This window comes from Lithobates pipiens, unplaced genomic scaffold, assembly GCF_037356315.1.
Source record: "Lithobates pipiens isolate NorthernLeopardFrog02 unplaced genomic scaffold, aLitPip1_a1.2 Scaffold_22, whole genome shotgun sequence".
Classification (NCBI taxonomy): Eukaryota; Metazoa; Chordata; class Amphibia; order Anura; family Ranidae; genus Lithobates; species Lithobates pipiens.
The window spans coordinates 52,623,006-52,635,851 of NW_027507784.1; the positions used below are offsets into that span (position 1 = coordinate 52,623,006).

Consider the following 12,846-nt stretch of genomic DNA (forward strand, 5'->3'; position numbering starts at 1 on the left):
GGCGTCCGATACACTGCAATGCAACCTTCGCCGTGTAAATTCTTTCTGAGCATGCGCGAGACTTAGTTTGTCGAACAAGCCTACACACGAGCGGACTGTCCGCTCAAACCAAGTTTCAGCGGACAGTCTTACGGAAATTCCGAAAAACTTTGTTCGTCAGACTGTCCGCTGAAACTGTCCGCTGAAGCCCACACACGAGCGGACTGTCCGCTGAAACACTGTTCAGCGGACAAAGTTGGACGAACAGTCCGCCCGTGTGTACGCGGCCTTTGGGGCCGAGACAACAGTGATATTCCAACTGAAAGATTTCCCTGCTATATATCCCAGCTCTGTTCCTGTCCACCTGAAAGTTTTGAGAGTTCTGTTCTGCGTTGTTTAAATTATTTATTTAAAGCGGAACTAAACCTTCTATCCTTTTCAGCCAAGGAAGCTGCCATCTTCAGCCAAGGAAGCTGCACATGTGATATATTATGACACCAGTCATTTGATGGTTTGGCGGTTTGGTTGAGAGTTCAAGCATATGTGACAGTTAACATTCCTAGCATGCCAGGAAGTTATTTGAAAACGTTAAATGGATAGGTTTAGTTCTGCATTTTCATATAAAGGAAAAAAAAACCCCACTGGAATGAGATATTTGGTAACAACCAGTGACACAATGCAAGCAAGTTTAAATAGGCAATCATGAAACGGTTTTGCAGAAGAACAGTTGACATGAGTTATAGCTGACTGCATTGGTGGCTGGTGGTATATTTTTTGGGGGGGCAGCAAATCATCCACCCGCCGCCACCACCCCCCAGGTCGGTCGGGTCACAAACAAAACCCTCCACTGTCGGTCGGTCAGTCACCAGCCCCACACTTACCCCATCTAGGTTGTGGGCAGCGTTTCCTCTGGGCGACGGGGGGGCGTCTCTTCCTCCTGGTGCTTCACGGGTGCTTCCCCTGCGTCTCCTCCCTTCTCCTCCTCCTCGGCAGCCAATAGGTCTCAGGACCCACTTCATGATTACCCCGGAAGGAGAATCGGGAAGACAATAGCGAATATTAAATCTGGACCGGCTCAGAGTGCAGTCCACCCTTTTTTGAAGCCTATTAGAGTCTCTGGCTTTAATCACGTGCTTCTAAATAAAATAAAAAAACATTGAAATCCATGCGCTGGCGCCCCGCATGTAGATTACGTGGGGCGCCAGCATCCAATTGGGTAACTGCCTCCCTGTGCCCGAGAAAATCATAGAGGAACCAAGTTCCTCTCAGCTTCCTCTGGAGAATACAGGCTGCACCTGCCTACACATTTATATCAAATGGGCTGCCTTAACACAACACACGCTAACACATCCATTAATGCACCGCTGCAGAATGCTTTAGTGTGAATGACCCCTGGGCCCAAATAGGGCTCAGTTGTAGCTGCGATCTGTGTTATATATACACTATATTACCAAAAGTATTGGGATGCCTGCCTTTACATGGACGTAAGCTTTAATGGCATCCCAGTCTTAGTCCTTAGGGTTTAATATTGAATTGGCCCACCCTTTGAAGTTGCCGCTTTAACAGCTTCAACTCCTCTGGGAAGGCTGTCCGCAAATTTAGGAGTGTGTCTGTGGCAATGTTGGCCCATTCTTCCTCTAGCGCATTTGTGAGGTCAGGCACTGATGTTGGAAAAGAAGGCCTGGCTCGCAGTCTCCACTCTAATTCATCCCAAAGATGTTTTATCGGGTTGAGGTGCAGGCCAGTCAAGTTCCTCCACCCCAAACTCACTCATCCATGTCTTTATGGACCTTGCTTGGTGCATTGGTGTGCAGTCATGTTGGAACAGGAAGGGGCCATCCCCAAACTGCTCCCACAAAGTTGAGAGCATGAAATTGTCCAAAATGCCTTAGTATGCTGATGCCTTAAGAGTTCCCTTCACTGGGAGTAAGGGAAGTCCAACCTCTGAAAAACAACCCCACATCCTAATCCCCCCTCCACCTTTATGGACCAGTGCACAAAGCAAGGTCCATAAAGACATGGATGAGCGAGTTTTGGGTGAAAGAGCTTGTCCCAATACTTCTGGTAATATAGTATATATCTAAAGGTGAATCAAAAGGAGGGCTGCTGTGCATGAAGGAGGGACAGAAGGATTTTCATCCGAAATTGAAATAATTGGATGCTAAGAAATGTATATTACAGGTGGCCTGGCAATACCATGGCATCCCTTTAAGAAAAAGCTTTCCCCTAAGGCTATGTAGAGGAAAGCCTAGACTGGCTTATTAGTGACGTAGATTGAAAGTTATAAAATTGACATTTCCCCCAGCTCTACATCCCCAGCTCATGGCACCAGCTGTTCCTCGCTGCTGTCAATGGTAAATCATTTCAAGATGAAATCCTTTGATATATTCTGGATTAACATGACATATGCAGATGATATTGACCAGAAGCAAAGTATACCTCATAATATATGTTGTTAACTTGAACAGAAAAACACATGTATGCACATAGCTCAGCGTATGAATCATCAACGTATATCACTGTAGTTGACGTATATTGTAAAATGGCCTTTTTAGTGCGCGTCACTTCTATGATATGATGGTCTTGACAGAACACAAGATTTTTCTTCCTATGTTTGCCTTAAAAGGGTTTTCCTGCATAAATTGCGATTTCCTAGTTTTCTCTGATTCCCACATATTAATATAGGGAAGCCCATCCCCCTCCCAGACGCATACACACCTGACCCCCATGTTCGCTTCTGCAATAACTTTAAAACTTTTTTAAATATCAATCTTTGAGACAATATGAAAACTACCAATTCATTCAGTTTTGTATTTATTTTAAATGCTGAAATGTATCTTTACATACAGGTGATATAAAAACCATGAAATTGCATTCCAGGTTTCAATGCACTTTAAGTAGTTTATAATGGCCAACTATTTCCATGACTAAACGATGCGGCTGGGTGTGCTGTAAGAGATCTTTCAGATGGGCAGGTGGAGGATGATAAAAACGGGCAGCTGAGCCACAGTTTTACGGTGGGCTTGGGGCGCAGAGCACTGCTGCCTGAGCCCGGCCAGTTGTGTGACAATAGCGAATTAATATTCTCTATTGTCTTCCTGATACTCCTCCCGGCCAATCAGGAAGTGAGTCCTGAGACCTGATTGGCCAGGGAGTCTTAGGACTCCCAGCCAATTGGGTCTCCGGACCCACTTCCTGTTTGGCTGGGAGGAGAAGCAATGGCCCCAGAGCAAAGAGTAGCTGGAGTGAGGAGCAGAAGCTCTACCACAGAGCCTCATCCTATGGGTCCTAAGGTAAGGAGGCCTCCCGTCCGTCTCCCACGTGGGGGGTGGGGATCGCCGCTTTCCTGTCCATCTCCCGTGGTGGGGGTGGCGTTCGTTTTCCACCTCCCAAAAAATATTGAGCATCAGACGCCACTGGGGTGTGTATGGATTATTTTTGGAGAATAGGGATATTGTTTGGTGTCACATTAAGCCATGCCACCCCTGAAAATGATACTTCAAGCATGTGAGACAGCTAACAACATTTACAGCTGTGCCGGACTTACGTAAAAAAAGAAAAGAGATATTTCAGATACATGCAGCACTGGAAGCAGAAGGAAGCCACAAAAGGACAGTTTCAGGATCCGGTGTTCTGATTACTTCCTGAAACGTTCATAGTAGTTATCCATGGATGTTATTATAACCTCTTTTACAGAGACAAGCCTATAAAAAGTATGTCCATTACTTAAAATCACCCTGTGAAGAAGACATGTGGTCAGAGAAATATGCTGACCTCTTTCTCTGAAATTCCTAGTTTTTAGGGTCATTTTTAGATTATTGGATGATTTCAATAAAGCGTTTAGACTTTCTATATACCAGTGTGTAGTCATCCAACTCTTCTTAATCCGGGGGGAGGGGGGGGGGGGGGGTGATTGCAACAAATCACTTGAGGCATACCTCATGTAGCACCCTGGAGTTTAGGTAGGGTTGCTTCTCACAAATTTACTTGCCAGGAGTAGTTATCCTGGTTGATTGTTAGAGATCTATTGATTTCTCCCTAAGTTTGGCCTTGTTGCATTTTTCTCTTCTACCACACTTGGTGGCACTAGAAAGAAGAAGGGCAACGCAAGATCAGATTATGGGTATATGGGGTATCTCGGCCAATGGGCAGGGGTTTTCTTGAATCCCTTGGCCTGCTGGGAGAGAATATATATTTGGGTGGACTAAGGTGATCTGTGCTCTGTGCCACCTGGACAGCTGTCCTGGGTGGACATGTGTTGTGTCCCCCGGGCTTCTAGGCCGTAGATTGGGCCTATCCCCAGTACATCGGGCCGCTAAGCTGTATTAAAGCCTATCTAGAAGTAAGAGAGCAGCGTAGGCTTGGGACTGCGGCTTGCAATCCAACCAGAAGTGACGGTTCTGCCAACCGGAGAACCTGTCATGGTCAGAGGTAGAAGGGAAGCTGCCGCCACTAAGGGACTAACCACCTGATTATCAGGGACCACAGTGATTAACTGAAGCAAATACAGGAGCAGCATTCTCACCAACCGGGACGGTGAAGAATCTGGAAACTTCAGTGGGTATCAAGTCAGGGACCCAGCCAGCAGAGGTGATGCTTACAGAGCAGCCTTGTGTGTCAAGCCAGGGAAGGAGCAGGCCAGTGAAGTGAAGTATGATGGGTATCGTGAGCAGGGCTGTCTTTAATTTGGATTGGGCCCTGGGCAAACATTTTCTTGGGGCCCCCCCCTCCATTCTGAGGCATACAAAAAATAGCAGGTAGACACAAAATCAGTTTACTGCAGCAGATCACGCAGTGATTGCAATTGTTTGCCAGAGGTTACAGCCTATCCTTACTGCTCGCTGGCTGGTTGCTAGAGGTTACAACACATAATTTCTGCTTGCCGATTGGTTGCTAGAGGTAATGCACATCATTACCACTTACTGATTGGCTACTAGAGATTAAAGCAGATCACTACTGTTCGCTGATTGGTTGCTACAGGTTAATGCACATCATTACCTCTCACTGAGCAGTGGAGCAATCCTAAATAATTGAGCAAGTAAAGGGGCACATTAATACACACACATACTACAGGAGAGTGTCAGAGAGTGCAGACATATTACAGGAGAGGTTCAGAGACTGCAGACATACTGCAGGAGACAATCAGAGACTGGGGACATACTGCAGGAGATTACCAAAGACTGGGGACATACTGCAGGAGACAATCCGAGACTGGCGACATACTGCAGGAGACAATCAGAGACTCCGGAAATACTACAGGAGACAATAAGAGACTGCGGACATACTGCAGGAGACAATCAAAGACTGCGGACATACTGCAGGAGACAATCGGAGACTGGCGACATACTGCAGGAGACAATCAGAGACTGGCGACATACTGTAGGAGACAATCAAAGACTGCGGACATACGTCAGGAGACAATAAGAGACTGCGGACACACTGCAGGAGACAATCAGAGACTGTGGACATACTGCAGGAGACAATCAGAGACTGTGGACATACTGCAGGAGACAATCAGAGACTGCAGACATGCTACAGGAGATGGTCAGAGAATTTTCAGCAATGCACAGCTTGACAGTTGAATAACACAGCTCAGGGTTTAAGCAGTCAGGCATTTTATGGGTGCAAGGACATACCTGGGCAGCCAAACTCACTACATACATTTAGAGGGATTCCATTCTCTGCTCTCACTACAACAGCCGGGGGCTCCACTGATGCTTTGCAGGGGGGCCCCGTTACCCGTGAATTGGGGCCCCATGAAGGTTTTGCAGAGTGCACAGAGGACAAGAGGACTGGAGGCTGTATTACCACGCTAGCCAGCTGAGAGGGGGCGGGGCCGGGAGCTCCACTGATGCTCTGACCCCGCCCCCGTGCAGCCTGTATGCTCGGAACAGAGCGGCTGTAGTGAGAGCCAGTGCTCGGAGTGGAAGCGTCAGTGGAGCTCCCGGCCCCGCCCCCTCTATACTGGCTGGGGAATACAGAGGTCCGGGGGCGGGGCCGGGAGCTCCACTGACGCTCCCACTCCGAGCACTGGCTCTCACTACAGCCGCTCTGTTCCGAGCATACAGGCTGCATGGGGGCGGGGTCAGAGTGTCAGTGGAGCTCCCGACCCCGCCCCCTCTCAGCTGGCTAGCACGGGAATACAGCCTCCCGTGTCCTCTGTGCACTCTGCAAAACCTTCATCGTGGGCCACAATTTGCGGGTAGCGGACAGTGCGGGCCCCCCTACAAACATTGGGCCCAGGGCAGGTGCCCCGTTTGCCCTGCGCTAAAGACGGCCCTGATCGTGAGTGCCAAGCTAAGGACCCAGCAGAGAGGTGGGGGTGACGCCTGAGGAAGATATCACCTTGAAGATTGGAGGAGCTCAAGAGATTCAGTGGCAGTGAATCAGCGGGTCTAGTGAGAGACCGGAAGCTCAGTGGGATGAAGAACTACAAGGAGAGGCTGTAGTAGAAGTAAAGGGAACTGTTACGTTTGTTTTAGGAACTGATAAAGACTGTTGCCATAGGAGACAGCATTCCTGCACGTGCAGATGTGGCATCTTGATGGATGCCTTTCCCTGCATGGCTGTCCTCCTATTGAAGTCTCAGTGTCTGCCAATTGAACTACCTAAGGGTGTCCTGGCCCTAACCAAAAAAAACGTCATGCTTGATTAAGAAATTCATTCTCACCCAAACCTCCACAGGCTGACTGAGGCATATCAAGGCCAGTGCTGGGGGCAACCAAAAGGTGTGTAGGTAAGGTTGCCACATCATCCCTTTAAAACCGAACATATATTAATTACACAGGTTCTGTGGCTGATTAAGTTGGTAATTAAATTCACTTAGTGCCTTATCTGCAATAAAATAGCCTCAGAGGCTGTGCAATTCATATGTGTTCAGGTTTAAAGGTATGAGGTGGCAACACTATATGTAGGTGCCAGATGCCCAATGGAAGAGATGGCAGAACACTGGTTGAACCCGTGAGGGTCAGTGATCTGGAGAGGCCCCCAATGGACTGGGCAGAGGACTCCAAACTTGCGGAGGGTGCAGCTGGTGTAGTCGGGTGGTGCGCTGTATGTGGCATCACCAACACTGTATATGGCATCACCAGAGCAATGTCGGACCGACTTCCCACGAGGCTTGGGATGGAACGCAGATGCGATGGTAGACCAGATGGAAAGACTGTCAGCAGGTTGTAGTCATGACAATGCGTTTCGGATTTGTGACCCTTTATCAAATCATCAGATCACATAATTCGATAAAGGGCCACACTCGAAATGTGTTGTAATTAGCTTTTTTTTTTTTATGTCAAATCTTTATCCCAAAGGGGAATTTTTTTTTTTTTTGCTGTAACTGCTTATAAATTGTGAGTTGGAGTTTATACTCAGTTTGCTGGTGCATCTACAGCTGGATACACACTATACAATTTTTTGTAGATTTTTTTTTCTTCAGATTTACCAAAACCATATAATATGAGGTCAAAGAGTCTGGAATTGTATGCAATCAGGCAGGCTCTTGCACTACATGGTTTTGGTAAATCTAAAGGAAATCGGACAACAAACATTGCATTTTATGTATGGGGTCTAACACTCTCCTCCCCCCAGGCTGAAAATGCCGCTGTCCAAATATGCCCCCTGTCCTTCTTCATCCAGATTGGGGGCATTTTAATACAGGAGGTGTGTTACAGGCCAGATCAGCATTTGAAAACAGATGGGGGGGGGGAAGCAAAAAAAAAAAAGAAAACAAATGCAGCCACCACATCGACTGATAGGTAAGCTTCAACATGTTACATTTTTTGTTTTGGGTTTAACACTGCTTTTATTACACCCAATAAGCTGCTTTGCTGAAATTTGTTGTAGAAAGAATCTAATATTTTGTTGTCGTTTTGTACTTTAGAATTACTAATTCTTGAGACTTTAACCTTTTTTTTTTCCTTTTACTACCCCAGAAGAAAAAAAGCCAGATCCTCGTAGAACGTACACACTGGACGATTACTTTGGTGATCAACTGAGGACAAAATCATACAGCCTGAGGTGGATTTCAGGTAATGTAGTTACAAATACCTATGCAAATGATCACCTATGTACAACTGACGCTACATATGAGTATTTATATAGAAATATTTTATCCTCTATCATTTACAGCAGTGAAAAAGAATGGAGGTTGCCTCTACTGGAGCTTTTCTATAGATTGCTTTTGCCCTATTTCTTTATTAATTAGAAGTACCCTTTGACAGCATTACAGAATTTAAAGTGTTACTGAACTCTGAACCCTGCATTCACTATATCTGGTCTCACACAGTACACAGAACATGGAAATGCATTTAAGTAAATATAAACTACTAAATACTTTTTCTTATCAGCAGTATATGGCAGTCCTATGACTTCTATCCATGTCTGGTTAAAGCTTGTAGGAGGAGTTTGTTGGAAAGGCAACAGCAAGTAGCTTTATAATGTGAACCATATACTGTATGCATTATACCTATCTATACCAGTAGGTGGCACTGCAGTGTTAAAATGTGTATTCCATGATAATGTAATGAGAGTATGTGTTTGCTTTCCTCACTATGTTCCTGTATGCTCCTTGTTCCTGTATCATGAAGTTCTTGATATTCCTCCATGAAAGTAAAGTATTCTCTGCATCCAAGAAGCTTCCAGCGCATTATTTCAATGCATAAGGCTGGATTCATACCTATGCATTTTTAGTGCTTTTTGCATTTTTCAGATTTGCATTACAGAACGAGTTCCATAGGAAACTGTTAAATAGACTGTAGTGCAAATCTGCAAAATGCAAAAAGCACTAAAACTGCATAGGTGCGAATCCAGCCTAACAGAGTTTTCATTGTACTCTGACTGTCCTATGAGGCTGCAGTACCCCTGTCCATCTGTCTAGACAATGCTGATTGGCCCCTGTGCTGATCACATGCACCCTCCTAAAAAAAACTCTCTAGTAATACACACTAAACTTAGCATGTGCAGAGAGTCCCCAAGGCACTGTTATATCAAGAGGCGTTTTCATTCTCCCCGGATTGTCCTGTGAGGCTGCAGGACCCCTGACCCTCTTTCTTGACAGTGCTGATTGATCCTGTGCTGATCACATGTACCCTCCCAAGGAAAAAAAAAACCTTTCTAGCAACACACACCAAACTGAGCATGTACAGAGTGCCTCCTAGGGCTCTGTTCTATCAGCAGGCATTTTCATTTACCCCAGATTGTCCTATGAGGCTGCAGGACCCCTGACCCTCTTTCTGGACAGTACTTATTGGCCCTGTGCCGATCACATGTACCCTCCCAAGAAATTAAATCTCTCTAGCAACACGCACCAAAACTGGGCATGTGCAGAGTGCCTCCTAGGGCTCTGTCTTATCAGGAGATGGATTGGGGACTGTGGAAATAGGGGAGGATCAGAGAAGACAGGATCCAGCAGCCTTTTTACACAATGCAGAGGATTAACCCTTTAGGTTCTACAGTGAGTATAACAAGCATGCTTTATTGTATATGGAGACTGATTTTGCTTTTCTGGGTTTAGTAACACTTTCAATAGTCGGAATAACCAACCTTATTTGTTTTTTTTGTTTTTTTGCTGTCCGTGTCCCTGTTGGTTGGATTTCTTTTCACTTCCTGACCTGGAGATACAGCAGGAAGTGAAAGGAGATGGGATTGGAGGGTTCCCTCACTTAGAAAATTGTTACTGGAACAAATGCCCCCAATGGGGAAAAAAAAGGCTTTAGACTTGTTTACACTTGCAGTCACGGAGAAGTAAAAATCGGCGTTTGGCTGCTAGAGTTGCACACGTGCAGCAAAAATTGTACACATTTTGCAATTGATGGGCAGTTCCAATACCAAACACAAACACAACACATTCAAGTGAATGTGGTTGCGTCCCAAGTGCATTGCGTGTGTAGCGCTACCCTCGATAGGACCACTAGTTTGAGTCCCGGGTTCTCTTCCCGCTAGTGCTGCAACAACCAGGCAAAAGTGAAAGCAGCTTTCACTCTTCTGGCCCAAGAAACAGTCTAGAGGTTTCCTTTTTAACAGTTTATTGCAGATCAACTTGTATGGGGACTAGGGAGCCTGTGGGATACTCCAGCACACTAAACAAAAATGGGGGTACACTGTCTCCTTAGCAGCAGCAGCTTCTTAGCATAGTCTTCCAAGTAATAAGACATAAAGTGGGCAGCACTGGTACACTATTTGCAATGTTTCAGGCCAGGCAAGTCTTAAAGTGGTTGTAAACCTCAGACATGAAATGTGAACAAAGCACATCCCTCTATAGTGTGTACTTGTCTCACTCCAGAGCACTAAGTGTCATTTCTGTCTGCTGCCTCGTTCCTCTGCTATCTGCATGAATCACTTCTGACACATTTTCCTGACAGCAAGAGAAAAAAGGTGATAAGGCGGGATCTCCAGCTGATTGGCAGCCTTGGCCCTGTTCCTGTGTGCAGTGCGAAAGGGGTGTGTCGCTTCCCTCCAATCAGCTCTCAGAGCTCTCCTCTGAGCTCTACAGAGTGTAAATTCAGCTGACATTTAGACAAGCTTTCAAAATTCAGCACTTTCAATGGATGTAGAAAAGAGAAATCTGCAGGTAGACGGGACCAACTTTTGTAGGATGATTTGTTTCATCTCTGTGTACATGGAAGGGTTTACAACCACTTTGATTTTACAGTTGTGGGATAAGTAACGCTTTAACCCCTACCACACTCAGTTTGTATATGCAGTAAAGCATGTTTGTTAAACTCACTGTGGAACCTAAGGGGTTAATTACCCGCATTGTGTAAAACGGCTGTTCCTCTTCTTTTTCCAGAGTCCCCAATATATCTCCTGAATCCTGATACTACAGAGCTAGGGGAGAAACTGCACATCAGTTTGGTGTGTATTGCTAGATAGTTTTATGTGTTTATTGGGAGGGTGCATGTGGTCAGCACAGGGCGAATCAGCACTGTCCATACAGAGGGTCAGGGGTCCTGCATCCTCAAAGGACAATCTTGGGAGAGTGAAAACTCCTCCTACAAGCTTTAACCAGATACTGATAGAAGTCACAAAACTGCTATATACTGCTGATGAGTAAAGGCATTTAGCAGTTTATATTTACTAAAATGCATGCATTTCCATGTTCTGTGTACTGTGGGAGAACAGATAAAGTGGATGCAGGGTCCTGGGTTTAATAACGCTTGAAGTTCTGTAATGCTGTCAAAGGGTAAATTCAATAAATAAATAGGGCAACAGCAATCTATAGAAAAGCTCCATAGAGGTAACCTCAATTTTTTTTCACTGCTGTAAATGGTAGAGGATAAACTATTTCTACTAAAATAATTGCATTTCTATGTTCTGTGTACTGGGGGAGACCAGATTTAGTGAATGCAGGGTCCTGGGTTTAGTAACACAGTGTCAGCTGCAACAGTCACAAGGATCCATCTTTCTCTCTCTCTCTCTGGTCTGTACTCTGTGTCCCCAAGGCTTGCATGTCTCCTTCAGACTCCTTTCTAGAGCTCCCAGATAAGATCCTCAGGGGCACCCCTCTTTTGGCTCCCAATGACTTGTAGAAGGATGGGCCCCCCAGCTGAGAACAGTTGGAGCCTCAGTGATAAGGCTGGATCCTTAGGACAACAGCCAGGAAGGGCAAGCAGCCCTGGGAAAAGGCTCTAAACTATTTATGCTCCCCCCAACCACCATCTGGGCACACCTCCCTAGGGATTGGCCGGAGATACAGAAACAGGGGAAAGCAGTCAAACTTGCCGCTTGCAGGGCAAAGAGTAGTCTAAAGTAATCACACTCTGCTCTGCTGATTACAAGAGAGACACAGCGCTAAGTTCAGCCATACATTTATACAATTTTCTTGTACAATTTACCAAAAACCATATAATATGAGGTCAAACCTAAACAACACTTTTGTATGCAGTCAGGCAGGCCCTTGCAATACATAGTTGAAGATAAATATAAAGGAAATTGTACATCGGTTCTACAAGAAAATTGCATAATGTATGACCAGCTTTCATTTGCCCCGTCAAACCTAGCAGCCTAGTATTGTGCTACACGGAATGTGAAGAGTTAACCTGGTAATGGAACATACTGTACAGATTTTTTGATTTTAGCTTAATGACACTCAGATTTGCAGATCTCTGTAACTCTGATAATGGGAAGACGTACAATGTCACCACAATGCGGGGGACATGGATGGCTTGTCACTGTCTTATTAAAACTTTAATTTATTGTAGACTTTGATTACCATGGAGGAAGTGCTGACTTTCCATCCAGTCTCTTTGCTCTTGTGCCTTTTTTTATTTTGAGCAAAATTCCTAAAGCTGAACTCCAGCCTTACCTTCAGTCTTGTTGTCTTCACTCACAGCTGTACAGGCTCCTCCTCCGTTACTACAACGGCTTACTCTGATTTCACTGCACACTGCGAGTTTCTCACAATGTGCATTAGAAGCTGCCATGGGTCAGGTAGAGCCTGCCTCATTTCCCGGCCAGAGGATGTCCAGCATCATTTAGCTCTTTCCTCCTCATCTTTGCTGTCCCTCGCCTGCTCCTCTCATTCATTCGATTTCAGTTCTTTAAATTTTTCAAACATGGAGGCACAGCTCAGAATCACATGTGGGTATTACCTAGGATGATCTGCATGCAAGAAAATAGCCATTCCTCCATACTGACACCCACCCATCAAGGCACTTTGGTGTTTGCATATATAAACAGGTTCAGTTAGCTAGTCTGCCACTAGGTGGCTCAGTGCCATATTAATGCTGGTTACAGAGAATAGTGTAATCAGGTGCTAGGTCCCTTTTAATTAGAGCCTTCCTGCAGTGATGTCATAGTAAGTCAGTGCCCATATATAAGATAGGTTCGGAGGAGCCTTAGTGCAGTTGGGGCATGGGAGCCAGAGACCCCACC

The 12,846-nt window shown here is 45.5% G+C and overlaps 1 protein-coding gene across 1 annotated transcript in view; it reads left to right on the top strand.

Annotated features, from left to right (window-relative positions):
- Nucleotides 1-12,846, top strand: part of LOC143923753 (dipeptidyl peptidase 4-like) — a 179,437-nt gene that overhangs the window by 75,234 nt on the left and 91,357 nt on the right. The window contains exon 4 of the mRNA XM_077447582.1: nucleotides 7,908-8,003. Coding sequence (XP_077303708.1) covers nucleotides 7,908-8,003 — 96 coding nt within the window. The remainder of the gene's footprint in view (nucleotides 1-7,907; nucleotides 8,004-12,846) is intronic.